The sequence below is a fragment of the Polypterus senegalus genome, chromosome 11 (assembly GCF_016835505.1).
Source record: "Polypterus senegalus isolate Bchr_013 chromosome 11, ASM1683550v1, whole genome shotgun sequence".
Classification (NCBI taxonomy): domain Eukaryota; kingdom Metazoa; phylum Chordata; class Cladistia; order Polypteriformes; family Polypteridae; genus Polypterus; species Polypterus senegalus.
The window spans coordinates 116,032,689-116,054,314 of record NC_053164.1 but is presented as its reverse complement, the minus strand read 5'-3'; the positions used below and the strand labels follow the sequence as shown (position 1 = coordinate 116,054,314).

At 42.1% G+C, this 21,626-nt stretch overlaps 1 protein-coding gene across 2 annotated transcripts in view; it reads right to left on the bottom strand.

Annotated features, from left to right (window-relative positions):
- LOC120539470 (metastasis-associated protein MTA1-like) overlaps positions 1-21,626 on the bottom strand; it is a 335,861-nt gene that overhangs the window by 65,267 nt on the left and 248,968 nt on the right. For both annotated transcript variants that reach the window (XM_039769548.1, XM_039769549.1), the window contains exon 11: positions 14,986-15,044. In XM_039769548.1, coding sequence (XP_039625482.1) covers positions 14,986-15,044 — 59 coding nt within the window. The remainder of the gene's footprint in view (positions 1-14,985; positions 15,045-21,626) is intronic.

The following is a 21,626-nucleotide window of genomic DNA, read 5'->3' as shown; positions in this document are numbered from 1 at the left end:
GTATGTTATTTACCTTGATATATTTACTTATCTTCCTACAGCGTAAAGTCACAGCTGAGCTTCCTAGGTTTGATCAACACGGGCATTCTGACAGAGTACAGTGACGGCAGCTTTAACCTGCAGCTGTAGACTCTTCAGTATGCAAGCACCTCTCCACACTAGTGTTTAGATCCGGACGGTGTATGTGTCCAAAAAAGAAGTCTGACTGCAAGTTCAGCATGTATTTTCGTGGCATTACACATGTATTTTTTTAGCATGCCAATTTCGATCAAACACAGGCAGCTCTTCAGTCTACTTGTGACTTTACGGTAGGAAGAAAAGTAAATAAATCAAAGTAAATAGGTAAATAACATTAGATCTGGCTTTTATATACAAAGTACAGTGATGGCAAAAGTGCAACATGCATTCTTTCTCCGATGTAGAACCCCCATCATCATCTGAGTTCACCTCTGTGATAGCACATCTTTATGTGAAAACAGCAGTGTCAGATCAGGGGGAGCATGAACGTGACTGGGAGAATACGCTAACCTTTACAACTGCCATAAATTTACACCAGCGGTTACAGACTCAAATCAAATGTATGTTTTTATTCTATAATAGTAAGAATAAGAAAAAAAAGCTGAGAGAACTTTCTGCATTGGTGGGAGGATGGGATAGCAGGCTGCTTGCTGTTTTGTGCTTATCAACAAATTTATAGCACAAAAGACGCTGATGGAGAGGTGTGAAGGGATTTAAGGTGGGCTGGGATTACGAGATTTTTCGTAGGCTTTGGAAATTCTAGTGTTAAAGACTGCAAAGTGGTGGCAGGGGAAAGTGTAGATAGACAGCATGGTCTGTAGGATGATGCTGGAGATCAAGAATAGGAGGAGAATTAGAGCGGAGCCAAAGGATCAAATGATGGAAGTTGAAAAAGGAAGACGGCAAGGTTGAGTTCAGGGAGGAGGTAAGACAGGCACTGGGTGGCAGTGAAGAATTACCAGACAACTGGGCATCTGCAGCAGAAGTGCTAAGGGTGACAGGGTGCATGGCGTGACATCTGGGCAGAGGAAGGAGGAAAAGGAAACCTGGTGGTTGAATAGGGAAGTACAGGAAAGTACACAGAGGAAGAGGATGGCAAAAAAGAAGTGGGATAGTCAGAGTGATGCAGAAAGAAGACAAGAGTACAAGTATATAAGGCGCAAGGCGAAGAGATAGGTGGCGAAGACTAAAGAATAGGCATATGATGAGTTGTATGAGAGTTTGGAAACTAAGGAGGGAGAAAAGGAGCTGTACTAATTGGCTAGACAGAAGGTCCGGGCTGGGAAAGATGTGCAGCAGGTTAGGGTGATAAAGGAAAAAGATGGAAACATACTCACAAGTGAAGAAGGTGTGTTGAGCAGATGGAAAGAGTACGTTGAGATTAATGAAGAGAATGAGAGAGAGAAAAGTTTGGATGATGTGGAAATAGTGAATCAAGAAGTGCAATGGTAAGGACAGCTATGAAGAGGATGAAGAATGGAAAGGTTGTCGGCCCAAATGACATGCCTGTGGAAGCATGGAGGTGTTTAGGAGAGATGGCAGTGGAGTTTTAACCAGATTGTTTAATGGAATCTTGGAAAGTGAGAGGATGCCTGAGGAGTGGAGAAGAAGTGTGGTGGTACCAATTTTTAAGAATAACGGGGATGTACAGAGCTTTAGTAACTACAGGGAGATAAAGTGGATGAGCCACAGCATGAAGTTATGGGAAAGAGTAGTGGAAGCAAGGTTAAGAAGGGAGGTGATGATTACTGAGCAGCAGTATGGTTTCATGCCAAGAAAGATCACCACAGATGCAACGTTTGCTCTGAGGATGTTGATGGAGAGGTATAGAGAAGGAGTTACATTGTGTCTTTGTGGACCTGGAGAAAACATATGACAGGGTGCCTCAAGAGGAGTTGTGGTATTGTATGACGAAGTCGGGAGTGGCAGAGAAGTATGAAAGAGTTGTACAGGATATGTATGAGGGAATTGTGACAGTGGTGAAGTCTGTGGTAGGAGTGACGGATGCATTCAGCATGGAGGTGGGATTACATCAGGGATCGGCTCTAAACCCTTTCTTATTTGCAATGGTGATGGACATGTTGACAGATGAGATTAGACAGGAGTCCCCTTGGACTATGATGTTAACTGATGACATTATGACCTGTAGCGAGAATACGGAGGAGGTTGAGGAGACCCAGGAGAACTGGAGATATGCTCTAGAGAGGAGAGGAAATGAAAGTCTGTAGGAACAAGGCAGAATACATGTGTGTGAATGAGAGGAAGGTCGGTGGAATGGTGAGGATGCAGGGAGTAGAGTTGTTGAAGGTGGAGAAGTTTAAATACTTGGGACAAACAATTCACAACAAGAGGGATTGTGGAAGAGAGGTGAAAAAGAGAGTGCAGGCAGGGTGGAATGGGTGGAAAAGAATGTCAGGAGTGATTTGTGACAGACGGTTATCAGCAAGAGTGAAAGAGAAGGTCTATAGGACGGTAGTGAGACCAGCTATGTTATATGGGTTGGAGATGGTGGCACTAACCAGAAAGAAGGAGACAGAGCTAAAGGTGTTAAAAATGCTAAGATTTGCATTTGGTGTGACGAGGATTAGAAATAACTACATTAGAGGGTCAGCTCAGGTTTGAAAGTTGGGAGACAAAGTCAGAGACATGAGATTGTGTTGATTTGGACTTGTGCTGGGTATATTGGGGAAAAAGGATGTTAAGGATAGAGCTGCCTGGCAAGAGGTAAAGAGGAATGCCTAAGAGAAGATTTATGGATGAGGTGAGAGAGGACATGCAGGTGATGGATGTAACAGAGCAAGATGTAGGAAGATATGGAAAAAGATGATCCGCTGCGGCAACTCCTAAATGGAACAGCCAAAATAAGAAATAAAAAGATTTATTAATTACAAATTTACTGTACTGCACATTTATTTAGATCACCATTTTTTTTTTTGGATTGTTTAAATAAAAGCACTTATCACATTTTTTCAACAACCCCTTGTTAACTGTATGTGTCCTCATTTGCCAAGGTTATGTTATAGACGGTGGCAGGTTCAAGAGGCTCCCAAAAGGGACAGGGAGTGTGGAGCTAACCTGCACTGTCACATCTATCCACAGGGTAATGACCATATACTATGGTCATTTCGTCAACAGATTTTAAAAGAGCTGGACACTTGTGTGAAATTCTGTAATGATATCTGAGACAATGATTTATATCACCACCAGCAAAACACCGTAAGAGGAGATTTCTCAAAAGAAAATTATGTCATATTCTTCCAGTACAATTTCAGACACTTTGGCAAATTATATGATGGTATACAGTGGTTATTTTGAGATCCCACAATAACCAATTCTCTACTGAGAAATTGTCTGTACTTGGGAGGGTGTACCATATATATACCCATCCATCCATTGTCATTCTTAGACTGTTTAACACCACCTCCACCTCCCCATCTCAGGCAATGATGTGTAAGGATATTTTATGTAAACAACATATTGCAAACCACAACTCACATAGTAAATTGTAGATTGTTCTCTGTGAGGAAGACGTTAGCATCTTGGTGACTATTAATAAAAATGGTAACAAAGTCGGTAGCATAGACAATGGAGGATAGTAAGACAAGGATTGAAACCATAGTTTGAATAAGGTCGTTGCCATTAACCTATTTATGACATTAACTGATTTGTGACATTTCAATGGAAGCTTGGCAGGAAAAAAATTTCTGTGACATCACGTGGAGTGTAACATTAAGCAGATTTGTCAGGGAGTGTACATAATATAACATTACATGGGTTTGACCAAGTTTGTGCGTGTGTATATCTATACTAATAAAAGGCAAAGCCCTCACTGACTCACTCACTGACTCACTCACTGACTGACTCATCACTAATTCTCCAACTTCCCGTGTAGGTAGAAGGCTAAAATTTGGCAGGCTCATTCCTAACAGCTTACTTACAAAAGTTGGGCAGGTTTCATTTCGAAATTCTACGCGTAATGGTCATAACCGGAAGCTATTTTTCTACATATACTGTAATGGAGTTGCGCTCGAAAGCAGTCGGGGGCAGAGTTTCGTGTGACACCATGACGCCTCCCACGTAATCACGCAGTACGTAGAAAACCAGGAAGAGCTCCAAAAACCGCTGAAGAAAACATACATTATATAATTATACATTATATAATTAAGAAGGCAGCGAAACAATTAGAAGTGAGCGAGTGACATATAAAACCATATTCAGCGGCTCACGTGAACTGACGCAGTGCGCAGACAAAAATCAACAGTTCCAAAGAGTGCTGAACAAAAACTGAATTACACTGCTACGCTCAAATAGACAAACCACACGCCGTGGCGCAATAGTAGAGCCTTCGCCTCTAGCGCTGGCGTCCGAGGTTCGATTCCCGAGAGGGGATGCACTGAGTATGTACGTGCGCTTTACGATTCATTTTAGCCTGGCATCCCCTTGGTTTGAGACGTATGAAAAAATATGCGGTTAACGCAGAAAGACAGATCACCTATTGAAGCTTTATGAATAATGGATACTTTATTCGCGATCAATGATTGTTTTGGTAAAGCCATACTCAGTGTATTCATTAGATGAACGGTAAAAAAGTAACAGCGAGGGGAGGGTAACTTACTGAGGCACGCAGGCAAAACCACAATAGCACGCGGGCTCGATGTACTGTAGTGCGCGTCAACTCAATCTGAATTGCGCGATCACATTTGAAAAAATATATCTTTTCAAGTTCTATTTAGTCCATATGTGTCAAACTCAAGGCCCACGGGCCACATCCTGCCTGGCGTGTAATTATATCCGGCTCGCGAGATCATTTTATATACTGTATTATTGTTATTAATGGCCCGGGGATATGAAGCGCTGGTAACACAATAAACTACAGATCCCATAATCCAGCGCTTCAGCTGCCTTGTCGAACACTTACCACGTTAATCAAGTCTAGCTTATGATGCTACAAGTTATTGCCAAGCTAGCCCACACGATGCCAAAGAGAAAAGGTGATTCTGAACATAGAGCCTTTAAAAACCGATGGGCGGCTGAATATATGTTTACTGACATTGCCGGTAAACCCGTGTGTCTCATTTGTGGAACGTGTGTACAAAAACTGGGGTCTCCTACCCAGCAAAAGTCGAGCAGCTGTGCCAGCCTTCGAGACTCTGACTGCGCTTTAATTTTTTTCATCCTTCCCCTGAGCTATAGCCCAGAGGGGACCCCTTTTCTACACCACGGCAAAATAATATTAAGGTGATTCACACTTTCTTTTGCACGTATACGATTATCAGGTCCTCAGCTCGGATTATGAAGACACGCACACGAGTGGAGGACTGACAGTGCCATCACAGCCGATTAATGGCAGGGGCGGCTCACCAGTCTACACAATACCCACCGCGACTGTCCCCAAAAGGCGATCATAACGTCACCTAACACATGTCTCTATACTATATAAAAGAAAAAGGCAACTTTCCTTTCTTTACACCTTTTTTCCTTTAATCCCAAGCCAAACCCTTTCTCTCTTAACACTGCAGAGGACACAAAACAAATTTTCTTAAATTTCTGGTAATACCGGTAAGGCACATTACCAGAGGCAGAAATTTGAACGTTCACATAGAAAATGTAATTTCTATACCACAGCCGTCGTGTAGCGCCTTTCAAAATGGATCTACTACTGAGAGATGATCCATATACATTTTAGCTGCTGTTAGTACTACTTACCTGTTCTGTTATACCGTCTTTTAAAATGTAGTTTACCCGCAACCACTTCGAGTAGTGCTCAATGTACCTGTACTTCTTAAAACGTTAATGTTTTACTGTTTAATAACTTATAGACTATATTTTATTATTTTTCCCTTGCACTCAGTGACCAAAGCTATACACACACATATAGACACATACATATATATACACATATATATACCTGTGTGTATGTTTGTATGTATGTGTATATATACACACACACACACACACACACGCATACATACATACACACACACACATATATAATTTGTGTGTGTGTATGTATGTGTGTGTATATATGTAGATAGATATGTATATATATATGTGTATATGTAGATATCTACTGTATATACATATGTATATATGTATATAGATATGAAGATATGTATGTGTATATATACATATCTCAAACCCATTATGACAACAGCAATCCAAGCTGTGAGAAAACAGTAAAAAGGAGGCGGTCAGACGTCATGGTACATTTTCTAATAGATAGATAGATAGATAGATAGATAGATAGTGCAGCTAGACGAAAACAACTTCGTGACGCTGCCGCCAAATACACAAAACAATTACTTTCACAATCATGTTACATTATTTTTCAAATGTTTCCTTTTCTTTTTCATAATTTCTTTAACACACAACATCGCTGCGAACCGCGGGTATTTTGCTAAATATATATATATATATCACAGCAACACTCATAACAGTGACAAAACAATTACATTGACAATCATGTTACGTTATTTTCAAAATGTTTCCTTTTGTTTCTCTTTCCTTCTTTAACACACTACTTCTCCGTTGCCAGGCGCGGGAATTTTGCTATATATATATATATATATATATACTGTATATATGGGAGCAACACTCATATCAATGACAAAACAATTACATTAACAATCATGTTACGTTATTTTTTACATTTTTCCTGTTCTTTTTCTACTTCTCCGCTGCGAAGCGCGGATATTCTGCTAGTGTTTATATATATGTGTGTGTATGTATATATATATGTATTTGTGTGTATATATGTGTGTGTATGTATATGTATGTGTGTATATGTAGATATATATATATGTATATATATGTGGATGTATGTGTATATATTGTGGAAGTTGACCCGGACACAGACAGGCGGACATGTTGTTCTCAACCACCACACGTTTATTTACACAATTTACAGACAATTCAATGGTCACACAGACCCAAATAATGGTCACTAAGACCCAGTTGTGCACAAACCCCAAAACACTCAGTCCTGGCCTCACAATGCCTTTCTTCGGGCCGCTTCCACACCTCCTCTGTGCTTCTTCCTTCCTCCTCCCGACTCCAGCCTCGAATGAATGGAGACGGCCCCTTTTATATGTTTCCCGGATGAGCACCAGGTGTTCCCGGCATTCCTCCTGCTCTCCGGGCGCCGTCCTAAATCTTCCCCCCAGCACTTCCTGGTGTGGCGGAGGTGCTGGGGTAACAGGTCCCCAAGGCATTGGGGCGCCTCCTGGCGGTGACCACGGGCCCCTACAGGGTGGAGCTTCCATGCGCCCTGTACCCGTGGCCCCAGAGCAACCGGAAGGCAACCCCACGTGATCCAGGGTGGGCACAGACCCACATCCGGCCCCTCATGACGTCCCGGCCGGGTCATGGCCCCTGGCATCCCTGACAATATGTATATATATATATATACTGCTCAAAAGAATTAAAAGAAACACTTTTTAATCAGAGTATAGCATAAAGTCAATGAAACTTATGGGATATTAAACTGGTGAGTTAAGTAGCAGAAGGGGTTGTTAATCAGTTTCAGCTGTTGTGGTGTTAATGAAATTAACAACAGATGCACTAGAGGGGCAACAATGAGATGACCCCCAAAACAGGAATGGTTTAACAGGTGGAGGCCACTGACATTTTTCCCTCCTCATCTTTTCTGACTGTTTCTTCACTAGTTTTGCATTTGGCTACAGTCAGTGTCACTACTGGTAGCATGAGGCGATACCTGGACCCTACAGAGGTTGCACAGGTAGTCCAACTTCTCCAGGATGGCACATCAATATGTGTCATTGCCAGAAGGTTTGCTGTGTCTCCCTGCACAGTCTCAAGGGCATGGAGGAGATTCTAGGAGACAAGCAGTTACTCTAGGAGAGCTGGAGAGGGCCATAGAAGGTCCATAACCCATCAGCAGGACCAGTATCTGCTCCTTTGGGCAAGGAGGAACAGAATGAGCACTTCCAGAGCCCTACAAAATGACCTCCAGCAGGCCACTGGTGTGAATGTCTCTGACCAAACAATCAGAAACAGACTTCATGAGGGTTGCCTGAGGGCCCAAATGTCTACTGCCCTGTGCTCACTGCACAGCACCGGGGAGCTCAATTGGCATTTGCCATAGAATACCAGAATTGGCAGGTCCACCACTGGCGTCCTGTGCTTTTCACAGATGAGAGCAGGTTCACCCTGAGTATATGTGAAAGACGTGAAAGGGTCAGGAGAAGCCGTGGAGAATATTATGCTGCCTGTAACATCGTTTAGCATGACTGGTTTGGTGGTGGGTCAGTGATGATCTTGGAGGCATATCCATGGAGCGACTCACAGACCTCTACAGGCTAGACAACGGCATCTTGACTGCCATTAGGTATTAGGATGAAATCCTTGGACCCATTGTCAGACCCTACGCTGGTGCAGTAGGTCCTGGTTTCCTCTAATGCACGACAATGCCCGGCCTCATGTGGCAAGAGTATGCAGGCAGTACCTGGAGGATGAAGGAATTGAAACAATTGAATGGCCTTCACGATCCCCTGACTTAAACCCAATAGAACATCTGTGGGACATTATGTTTCGGTCCATTAGGCGCCGCCAGGTTGCTCCTCAGACTGTACAACAGCTCAGGGATGCCCTCATACAGATCTTGGAGGAAATGCCACAAGACACCATCCGTCTCATTAGGAGCATGCCCCGACGTTGTCAAGCATGCATACAAGCTCGTGGGGCCACACAAGATACTGAAAAGCATTTTGAGTAGCAGAAATTAAGTTTTTGAAAAAATGGACTAGTGTGCCACATCTTCATTTCACTCTGATTTTAGGGTGTCTACACAATTGAGTCCTCTGTAGGCAGAAAACTTTTATTTCCATTAAAAGACTTGGCATCCTTTTGTTCCTAAGACATTACCCTGTCGTTATTTGTATAGATATCCAACTTCATATTGAGATCTGATGTATCTAATGTGTTTCTTTAAAGTGTTCCTTTAATTTTTGTGAGCAGTGTATATATATATATGTATATATGTGTGTGTGTATATATATGTGTATATGTATACAGTATATGTATGGTGTTGTTATGACACCACCACCGTTTATTTACAAATTATTTACAATATTGGGTCACCAAGACCCCAAACAATGGTACCGATGGGCCCCGGAGGGCGTCGATGCCTACCTGGGCATGTTTGAGAGGGCGGCCACCGGAGCGAGTGGCAGCGGTCAGTGGCGTCCATCTTGGCGCCATACCTGAAGGACCAGCGCTGCGGGCCTATTATGACCTCCCTGAGGAGGAGGCGCTAATTGACCTCCTCAAGCCCGAAATACTGGCCCGCTCGGCATTAGCCGGGCCAGCAGGCGAATGGCGGAACTGGGTCTTTGACCCGAAAAGCCGCTTCGCGCCCAGGCGTCCGCTGGCTACGGCCAGAGAGCCCCGCAGGCGGAAAGTGGTCGGCGGGTGGCCTGTGAAGGCCTGGTCAATCGCGATGCCCAGTTCCCTCGCCCAGCAGGTCGGGGACCGCCTATCAGAACATGTCGGGCCTCCTCGGCGTCCTGGAGCGTCAGTTGGCGGTCCTCCGACTTGGGGTCAGAAAAGCCTGCTGCGGGAACCGGCAGCGGGCAGGCCACCCGAGCCCCTCGGCGCGCTGCAGAAGCGCCAGCCAGAGCCAGAGAGGCGGGTCCGCGCGCTTTTTCAAGTGTGGCGAGACCGGCCACCTGCTGCCACAAAGACCCAGTCACGTGCACAAACCCCAAACACTCAAAAGTCCTGGCCACAATGCCTTTCTTGGGACATAATTGAAGAGCCATAGCCTCCACTCTCCACTGCTTCGTCCTCCTTCCACCCGACTCCAGCCCTGAATGACGGAGGCGGGCCCTTTATAGAAGGACCGGATGAGCCCCAGGTGTTCCATCTATTCCGGCAATCTTCTGGCCACGCCCAGCGTGGGGACGGAAGTGTCGGCTGTCCTCCATCTTAGGCTGCTCCCGGGCACCGTCCCAAGTCTTCCCCCTAGCACTTCCTGGGCCCTGTGGCAGGGTGCTGGGAAACCTGGGTGCCGTGCTGAAATCAAGGCATTGGGGCCTCCTGGCGGTGGCCACGGGCCCCTACAGGGAAGAGCTTCCAAGCCCTTGACCCGTGGCTCCCAAAACAACCCGGAAGGCACACCCGCGTGATCCAGGCGGGCTCTGACCCTCTTCCGGTCCCTCCTGGCGTCCCGGCCGGGTCATAGCCCCTGGCATCCCTGACAATGGATATGTATATATATATGTTTATATGTGTGTATGTATAAATATATATATATATATATATATATATATATATATATATATATATATATTATGACAGCAACACTCATCACTCACAACAGTGACAAAACAATTACATTGATAATCATGTTACGTTATTTTCAAAATGATTCCTTTTCTTTTTCATTATTTTTTTAACACACTACTTCTCCGCTGCGAAGCGCAGGTATTTTGCTAGTATATACATATATATATCTATGTTGTCACACATGTGCGCATGGGAGGCAGTTAAAGGGCTTGAGTGAAGGTAATTCTGAGGCATGCCGGGATGTGACAGAGTGCTTTTTCTCCCTTTCCTGTAGACCATTCCCGGGAGATTCCACCTAGCTCTCTTGACATCACTTTCGGGACCGAGCCAATGGAAGTAGACCTTACCAGCTCCGGCCCCTCTGACGTCACGTCCGGGCTCGATCCAATGAATGAAGAACACGTGCCCGATCCTTATGACCTCACTTCCTGTCTTCCCCTTTAAAAGCCTGCCCTTTTCCCTCAGTCTCGTTCTGGACTCAGTTGGATGCACATTAGTACTGTGTATTTGATAAAAAACGACCTTGCAGCCAGGAGCTGCTGCAGGCACCGGGAATGGGGAAGAACAAAGCCGGGCGGACACCGAGGCCAATTGGCTGGCGCCGCCACGCTAGTCCGCCGCACGGGTTGCAGCCGGAGGTAGGTAATGGCCCGCGGGTATGTATTTCCGCATGTGGGTCATCCTACCTCCTGGACCCCGAGGGGCGAAGCACCCGATGCGGGCAGGGGCACGTGTGTCCTTGGCGTGACGGCGGCGCCAGCTCGGGAGAGAGCGAGGCAGAGCAGTGTCTCCCTTTCGGCCTGATCTAGCGGCTGGGGGAGGAGAGCCCGGATGAGCTTCCCAGCGTGGTGTCCCGGCAAGAAGAGCCGGAGCAGCTTCAAGAGACAGGTATGTGTGTCAAACTCCCGCCGAGGAGGATCGGCAGGCGGTGATGACGGACTCCCTTCCCTCTCCTACGGACTACCCAAAGTGGCCCGTGGGGGATCCACAGGGTCTTGTTGGCACGCGGTCGGCGGGGGGCGACAAGGAGAGCCCAAATCCACCGTCGGCCGCCACTATTAACATTTCCTGGGCTGTAGGGGAGGTGGCCAGCCTCCCACCGGCAGGACAGAGCGGCGCAGGTAAGTGAAGCCGGTACCGCAGAGAAAAGGGGGGCGGGACGCCGGCAGCTGTGTTGATCAGTACTGCCTGTCAGGCGAACCCGCCGACCACACAAGAGGCTGCTGCGATGACTGACAGCGGGGAGGACGAGCGTGCGGGGAGGCAGCAGGTGGAAACCGGCTGCCAAACAACCTGCCCGACCGCCAGCGCCAGTCTTGCGGCAGTCCAAAGGGACGCAGGCGGTGCGGGGTCCCTCCTTTTCTCATAGGGGGACTCAGACCGCCAGTGCGTCCCAAAGAAAGAGGAGGAACCGGAAGAGGAAACCAGAACCTCCTTACAAGATGCAGTGTATGCCTGACGGCTTGGGGCCGCAGGAGTGCTGCACTACAGAGGGGCGGAACCGTCACGAGCCCTCCTCAGAGGGGGTGAAGAGGCAGGGGTTCCCTGCCTGCTTCCGCTCACACCGGGGCCATACTGGAGGGGGTCAGCTATGTTTTAACTGTGACCGCGGTGGCCATATCTGGCCCCAGACCTGTTCATTGTGTTTTCTTAGGGCGCAGCTGCGGAACCAGGGATACCGACTACCCATCCTGGAGAAGACCGGCCCTCGCGGGGCAGGCCGATGAGCCCCACAAGCCTCATCTGAGGGAGGGGCAGTGTGACGGACAGCCAGGTCCCATGCCCGGCCAGGACGCCTCTGCTGCATACGTCCCGGGGGAGCCACCATGGACAGTGCAATACCTTCCCCGGGGCGCCTGGGGGCAGTCTCCCTGGCTGTGGGTCCTTCCTCAGTCTCCACCGTGGCTCCATGGGACAGCCTGGATGGGAAATGGGGTGGCCGCTAGGAGGTGCTGCAGAGAGCCAGCCGCCACAAGGGACGACTTACCAGCCCCACCCGGAGGTGCAATTAAGACCAGCTGGTCAAGCACCTGGAGCACTTCCGGGTGGGCAATAAAGTGGGCCAACCTCCCTTCATTCTTGGCCAGAATTGGGAGGAGAGGACGAGGTTGCCTGGGAGGAGTGGTGGTGCCAGAAAGGGTTGATCATAGTTTGTGTGTTGTGCTTTGGGACTGTGTATTGCCTGTGGGTCACGGGGGAAGACGTGCGCCCACGGGTGAAGAAAGACAATAAAGCCTGTGTGTTTTGTACACGTGCTTCTGCGTGGTCTGTGCCGGGTCGGGCGCTATATAGCGCCTTTTAGAACATATACAAACTCACAAATATACATATACACGCACAAACACACACAAACAATACAAACCATAAATGCAAAAAACTGTCTTTGGTGTTTAAATAATAATTCATATAGAAAATAAATCTGAAAATGTTTAATTTTGTTCAAGTGATGAACAAATTTACTAGTGTCATCAATTAATTTAAAAGTTAAAGAACTGTTAGGCTATGTTTACACTGCAATTAAAAGTGACTCAATTACAATTTTGGTTCATATCTAATTTGTTTGTTTAACTGTTGACATTAATATTGCAAAAGATCCAAATCTGAAGTGTGCGAAGATATTTGTTCTACATGGAAAATGATAATAAAATAAATTTGTCAGATGTGACTTAATAGACTACTAATAAAGCCAACAACACATTGGCTGTTGTGCCACATAATATTGCTTTTCTATGTAAGACATCTGCATTTTGTTAGTTTAGGATATCAAGGAATAGAAACAGAAAATGAAAGATCATAGATGTTTTATTTGAATGCAATTACCACTGCCATATCTATATCTGTACGTAAAACCCTGTGGATGCAAGAGAGGAAGAGAAGCAAAATGTGAAAGGTTTAGTTGCAAAACACTGGTTTCACAATTTTAAATGTCAAGGGGGATGTTCAATTACTTATGTCAAAATCTATTGCAATGAAAGCACAAATAAAGATAAAGTGTTGGTGACAAAACAGTTTTCAGAAGCACTGAAGAAACGTCTTTTCAGACGCAAGTCCAGAAAAAAATTGATTTAAGATGGCGGTATCTGTGGTTTTACAGCAAATGATCCCTAAAGGAATGACAGGTCCAGGAGAGCGGATAACGGAAGTGATGTCTGTGGTGGAATGGCTGTCAATCTTCTATTTTGTGGTCTCGGGAAGAGAGAAGACTTTAGACAACAGTTTTACTTCCTGGTTTGGCAGATTATTACTATCACCAAAGGCCTTAAGTTGCCACAGTGAAGTAAAATTAGTTGGGGTGTCTAAGTTTTTAGATAATCTTAAATTTAAACACTCAAATGTACATCAAATTCAAATATGTCTGCATCACATTTAGCAGCACATACGAAAATAAACTAAAACCAATCTGAAAAATTCTGATTGTATATGATTTTTGCTGTCCACACTTCTTAAAAAAGTTAATTTGTGTTACATTTAAATAAAAAAAAACATTAATTTGTGTTACATTTAAATTAAAAAAAATCCAAAATCAGCTGCATAAAATAGTGTATGGCACTGGTAAAAACAGAGTGCACCTTTTCGGTGTTGTGGGTGCAATTAATTGTCTTCTGTCTTTCAGTGATTTTGTAAGTAAATTTTAAATATAATATTGGTCAGAGCATATTTTATTCAGTTGGGAAAAAATCTAAACAGGTCTTTGTAATAACAATTTGCTCTACTAAAATGGAAATGGAAAACAGAGCACTAGTGCGTTTATTAAAGAGACTTAAAAAAGACTTATTAAAGAGAAGAAACACACAGGGGGAAGAAGTTGTTAAATCTATTCAAAACCAAACTACCTAATCCTAATCACTAGTCAAAATCAGAGTTTAAGGAGTAAGCCATAAAGAAAGGTAAACAAGATTTTCATAGCCTAGAGTCTTTGGAGAGTAATCCACAATGCTGAACAGTTTCTAGCAAGTAAATAGTGTTGCAACAGTGGCATCACGCATTGCAATATCTATGAAATGTTTCCTGGTCACAAGGCTCCAGTGTCTTATTTGTCATTAACAAAATGGAGATGTCTGTAAAAAGTTTAAAATGCCATTGCAAATTAACAAAACATAACATTAAAATATAATTAGTCAGCCTGGAAGAAAATGCAAACTTAGATCAAATGTAAAAGTAAATTCATAATGATCAGAAATTGAACAGTACAGTAAGACAAAAAAAAAAGAAAAAACATTCACATATCCTAGCACATGTAGCACACTAGTTACTGTCCCAGATTTCACAGGTCCAGAATACTACGTTTGAATCCCAGGCCATCACAGTATGAGTGAAGTTTGACTGTTTACCTAATTCTTTATCTCTTCTTTAAAGACAAGCTTGTTAAGCAAATTGTTGATAGTAAATTAGTCTAGGTAGAGTGCAGGCATCTCCACTAATATATCCTACCAGACCACAGTCCAGTTCTTGCAACCCTGAATTTGTTAAAAACAGGTACAAGGAAATAGATGGCTATATTACCAATGAGCTATAGCAAAGAAGTGATTGTAATACTTAGATATTTTACTTGTATTACTAACGATGACCATTTTATAAGAGGTACCTTTCGTTGGAGGATTAATCCCTACCAAATTCTTTGAAGATTTTATGAGAAAGAAATATACATATGTTTCCACTTACTAGTTGGGGATGTAAACCTGTTTCAGTCTGCTTTCTGCTTCTGCAGCTTTTAAACGTTTCTGAAAGAGGGTTAAAAAGAGAATTTCAGTGTAATTTTACAACAAACCAGACAAGTTTTTGCTAAAACAGCAGGATTTCACTTGGAGAACACAGAGGAATGTACTTTATTCAATATTAATTAGAATTGCACGAAGGCATTTTCAAAGATCAGCTCACAGAAGGTATAAGATAAAACCTTGCAGCATTTCACACTTGTCAGGTCTTGATATTAATACATTAGCTCTTGTGAAACTTAAACTTAGGAGCATGAAGCCTATGTATGTCATACTCAGAAATGTTCAATTTGATCGGCCACTGTATGAATCACACCTAAATTACCCTGATAAACATTTACTGTTATTTACAGTTACTGCATAAATTCTAAATTAAATATCTTTAATTAATATTGGTTTATTCAGTATGCTGCTGCTGAAGTAGGTGAATTTCCCCTTAGGCATTAATAAAGTATCTATCTATCTATCTATCTATCTATCTATCTATCTATCTATCTATCTATCTATCTATCTATCTATCTATCTAAATTCATATGTTACATGTTTAATAAAAATGCTTAATGAAAATCATACTAATAAAATGCTAGGCACATAAAAGCCACAATAATCTGGCAACCATACTAATAATACTTTCCTTGGTTTGTTTCACTGTTATTGTAGAGAATATGTTTAGTATGAACTGTAGTATCATCCTCTTTAATAAAACCCTTGTGTGCGTCCAGTATCCGTGTGTGTGTGTCTTCTGGTGAAGTGCACATGGACACACATAGGCGCGCTCGAGTCACACACACACAGGCGCGTCACACAAACACACACACAGTAGCGCGGTGTCCGTGTGTGTGTGTCTTCTGGAGAAGTGCGCATGCGCGGGGCCACACAGCACGTGTTCAGTCTCTTCCTGTGCATTCCCTGTGCAGAGAGAGAGACAGACACACACAACCACACACAGGCGCGCACGAGTCACGCACACATACAGGCGCGCGCGAGTCACACACACACACACACAGGCGCGCGGTGTCCGTGTGTGTGTGTCTTCTGGAGAAGTGCGCATGCGCAGGGCCACACAGCACGTGTTCAGTCTCTTCCTGTGCATTCCCTGTAACAGAGAGAGAGATTGACACACACACAGGCACGCACGAGTCATGCACACACACAGGCGCGCACGAGACACACACAAGAGTCACACACACACACACGAGTCACATGCACACGCGAGACACACACACACACGAGACAGACACACACAGGCACGCGCGACAGACAGACACACACACACACACAGGCGAGAGACAGACAGACACACACACAGACACAGAGGCGTGCGCTTAAGAGACACAAACGCGAGACACACACAAAGGCGCGCAAGAGAGACACACACACAGGCGCGGCGTGCATTGTTGCAATGTTACTTTTCTTGGTTGTTTATTAAATTACAGATTTTTCAAATGTTCATTTTTTCCCCTGTGCTTAAAACTCATTAAAAAACAAGTTTTTAGCGAGCGGGTCATAAAGCTATAGCACAAATTCTTGCAGTGTTAGTTTTCTCTGTTGTTCAAGGTTTTCTTAGTGTTATTCAATGTTTTTACATTTAGTTTACTATTACGCTGTGCTTTCTATGGTATAGTTAACTATATTTGGGCTTAAGAACTTAAAAAAATATATATTTACATACAATTCATACGGTCTGGAACGGCTTAATTGTATTTACATACAATCTATGGAGGAAATTACTTCGGTTCACGACCAAATCGGGTTACAACCAGAGTTCTGGAACGAATTATGGTCATGAACCGAGGTTCCACTGTATTACTGTCAGACAAAATTACAGGCATTTCACGGAAATACAAACCAGTATTACTGAGAGAGAAAATTAAAGGCACACAATACAGTGAAACATATTACAGCCACATACAAGGTCCCTTGCCATTTAATATAGACTGTTCATACAAATGTTTATGCACTACTGTTCTAGCGCCCGTTATTTTAACGGGCTTAATGTCTAGTAAAGAAATAACTGAAATGCTGTAATGGTCATCTCTAAATATCCTGCACAACTTTTCGGCTAACTAATGAAATAGAACATTGCTTTTTATTAACCAAAATATTATAGTATTTAATTGTTACATAGAAATTATAAACTCTTTTCTTAACCACTGTGTTAAAAATGGAACTAAATCATTACAGTATGACTGCAGAGAATCAGAATTTTTAAAGACTATGACCCTACTCCTTGTTATTAGTACTGAGCTTTTGGCACATTACAAGACTTCTTGTCTAAGGGGATGTCAAACTTAACAACTGTAGCTGTTGAATGGAGTCACCTTGAGGATGCCAGATTATATGGCTAGATATCGCAGGGCATGACAAATTCTATAATTCCATGCAGTACGGTTTTAATATTTCCAAAGTATTACAAGCTTGCCAAATTCTGATAGCCAACCAATAATATTCTGACTGCCCATAATGCTATCTGTACAAAGGCTTTCTAAGTATGGCAGATTAAGCTGCAATTTCTGCCCTTTAATGTTCCTTTTTCAGTTCTGTCATGATACAGCAAAAATGAGACATCAGACAGACTAGCCTGTTTGTTGTCCCAAAACACTTGAGTTTCTTTCTTTCATTTGGACCACATTGTATGCCATTGTATTGTCAGCTTTTGCCTACACATACGCTCATCCCTACACCCTCATATTTGGTATTTTTCAAATCGAAATTGTTTCTTCACTATCATTAATTTGCCATATAAAATAATGTTCTAAAGTTTACTTTTTATAAATTAAAAAAAAAAACACCTAGCCTGTTTCTTCGTTTTAAAATGGAATTGATGAGGCCTAGGTCCAAACGGGAAAACAAAAGCTGTAAAGCTTACTGAACACATCCACTTTGAAGCAGCAAACGTTTCGATTTAAGAAAAAGTGCCTTCTGCATTTCTGAGGCATGCCTGTGACAAAAAAAGTAAACTGGAAGTAATACATTTCAGCACAGAATCTTGGTATTATTTTCTTGAGTGAAGGACGCATTTACTGTTTTCTTGTCTGCTCGCAGCAGCTGACGGAAGTTGAGTTTTGAAATTTACCTTGGGTGAACTCGCAGTTCGTTAAATTTCTGAAGCTTTGGGCTGTATATTATCCTGCTTTTATCTTTGAGGTTCTGTTTTCACAAAGGTTATATTCTTCTCTGCACAAAAGACATGTTGAGCGTGTGATAAAGAGGCAGATTTGTTAGTGTGACCTTAAATCATCTGATCTGAGAACGCAATTTCTTTTGTAATTCACAATATATGCTAGTGCTGGAAGCACATGCATACTTAAATCATATTACTTTCTTATGCTATAAGAACTCAAATCAAATTTTTTATAGGCAAAGCTGGCACACTGTACCAAATGCACTCAAATCATACGAAACGTTTTCTCCTAAGCAGCACCTGCTTTTCACCTATTATATTCTGTGTTGTTATTTTACATAGCCTATACAACAAGATTTATTCTGAGTGGGAACATGGGGACTGTTTGTAAAACAAGCACATAAGAGTGTTTGTACTTTGTACAGGTGTATATTACAATAGATCTAAAATGAACTGATTACACTGCATTGCATTTTTATAAAAGCTTTAATTTTTTTTTAAAGCGATAAGGCCATATTATTACCTCTACTACATTTGCAGTGTTAATTAACACTTAGCATTATGCAAATTTTATGGCAAAGCAATTGCCATAACAAAGCAATTAATTAATTTTAAAGCAAAAATTGAGGACCTCTTGCTACAGATATGGTAATGAAGGAAATGAGGACAACATTTTTGAATGAGTACACTTAAATAGTAAGTTTCACTGTTTATTCCTGGTAGAATGGTGTTCATGCACATAAAATGATGAGGTTATCACTAAAGAACAATGAAGCATTGCTAGTTACAGAAAGTTATAAAATTCCCAAAAAGTTTTCGGCAGCACAGGTAGAAATAGTTCCTTACTGAAAGCAGTTTTGTCAGTTTAATTTGTTTTATTTCATATTGCTTTTACCCCATATTTTCTGATGGATATCTGCTGGTAGTAAAAAAAAGTTTTTTTGGCAGTCCCATACTATGGATTTTATATTTAGTGTAAGGCTCAGGTTGACAGTGGCATTTATTATTTTTTTATTTTAATTGTATTTATTTTAAAAATATAAATTATAATTATGCAAACATAAATTTCAATTAAAGAAAATTAAGAAAATTTAAAGTTTGCTCAGTCAGAAATATAATCAATCCCACATATCTGAGAGATACAGTTATTAAAATTTGTAATCATAAATCACTCTAAAAACTCCACCTTCACTCAAAACAGACAGCTAATTACAAATCAAAGCAGGTCCAATATGTTTTACAAAATAACAGAAGTTTATCAAAGATGCTGGTAGGAGGCTATTTTTAAACTGGGTGTGTTGAGTCACAATAAAATTATAGTAGAACATCAAAAACCAGTAAAAGAAAAATTAAATTAATAATGTTATCTGCATTACTTAACTTGCAAGGTAAAAGTGCCCACTCTATTTAAGAGCTGGTGGAGGGAGCATTTGCAATCAAATAGTTAAAAAAAAAATAATAATAATAATGTTATGAATAATAATAATTAATAATAATAACATTTTTTATTTTATTATGAATACAAAAATAAAAAATACTGAAGATTTAACATTAGGGGGTTAGCACCATTTGGTTTACACAACATGCCTACCACTTTTAAGGTACAAGTAATTTTTTATTGTGACAAAAAAAATAATCAAGATAAAACAGAAATCATGAGTGTGCATAGGTATGCACCCCCAAAGTCAATACTTTGTACAGCCAACTTTTGTCTCTTAGGGAATGTTTCTATATTCACAATTGGATTGAGGTATGGGCTTTGACTAGCCTATTCTAAAACATTAAAATGTTTCCCTTGAAACCACTCCAGTGTAGCTTAAGCAGTATGTTTAAGTCCATTGTCCTGCTGGAAGGTGAAACTTTGTCCTAGTCTAAAATCTCAAGCAGACTGAAACAGGTTTTCTTTAAGAATTGCTCTGTATTTAGTGCCATCCATCTTTCCTCCAATTCTAACCGATTTTCCTAACCCTGAGGATGAAAAACATCCCCACAACATGATGATGCCACCATCATGCTTCACTGTGGGAATTGTGTTCTCAGGGTGTTGGTAAGTGTTGGGTTTGTGCCACCCATGGAATTCCCTATGATTGAGAAAAAGTTCAATTTTAATCTTACCTACTTCTTCCATGTGTTTGAGGAGTCCGCCACATGCTGTTGGGCAAACTCCAAATGTGTGTTTTTTTTATTTTTACCTTTAAGTAGGGACGGCACAGTGGCGCAGTGGGTAGCGCTGCTGCCTCACAGTTAGGAGACCTGGGTTTGCTTCCCGGGTCCTCCCTGCATGGAGTCTGCGTGGGTTTCCACCTGGTACTCCAGTTTCCTCCCACAGTCCAAACACATGCAGGTTAGGTGCATTGATGATTCTAAATTGTGGTTGGTGTGTGTACACACCCTGTAGTGGGCTGGTGCCTTGCCTGGGGTTTGTTTCCTGCCTTGTGCCCTGTGTTGGCTTCGGCAGACCCTGTAGTTAGGATATAGTGGGTTGGATAATGGATGGATCTTTAAGTAATGACTTTTTTCTGGCCATTCTTCCATAAAACCCAGCTCTACGAAGTGCATGGTTTAAAGAAGTAATATGGACAGGAACTCCCATCTCTGCTGTGGATCTTTGCAGCTCCTTCAATGTTATCTTCTGTCTGTTGCATCTCTGATTAATAGCGTCCTTGCCCTGTATGTGAGTTTTGGTATGACAGTCTAGTCTTGTCAGGTTTGTAGTGGTGTCATATTTTTTTTCATTTTGTTATAATGGATTTAATGGTGCCCCATGGAATATTTAATGTTTTGGATATTTATTTATAACCAAATCTTGACCTATACTTCTCTACATTTTTGTCTCTGACACGTCTTCATGTTGTTTGCTTGGTGGTGTTGCAGTGTCAGGGGCCTTTCAGAACAGACATCATTTGACAGACTATGTGACATTTTGATTGCACACAGGTGGACTCTGATCAAATAATTATGTCACTTAAAGTTAATTCATTGAACCAGACTTTAATTAGGGTTTTCATAACAAAGGGAATGAATACATATTCACTTCCAACTTTTCAGTTTTTACATGTTTTATATATATATACAAGGTATTTTGTTTTAATTCCACTTCAGCAATTTGGACTATATTGTTAAGTCCATTACATTAAATCCAAATGAAAATCCATTTTAATTCCAGATTGTGATGAGACTAAACAGGACGAACACCGAGGGGGATGAATACTTTCACAAGGCAATGTAATTCTAGATTGGGATCTAGGGTAATGATAATAATTCTTTGCATTTATATAGCGCTTTTCTCACTACTCAGAGTAGTGTGGAATCCAATTCTGTATGTATGTATGTATGTATGTATGTTTAAATTTAACAAAGTAAAAGATAATTTATGTTGTTCCACTATGCCATTTTGTTTTCTTGGGTGCTAATATTGTGGAATGGTTTTGTTGACAGTTACCATTGTATTGTCATGCTATGCG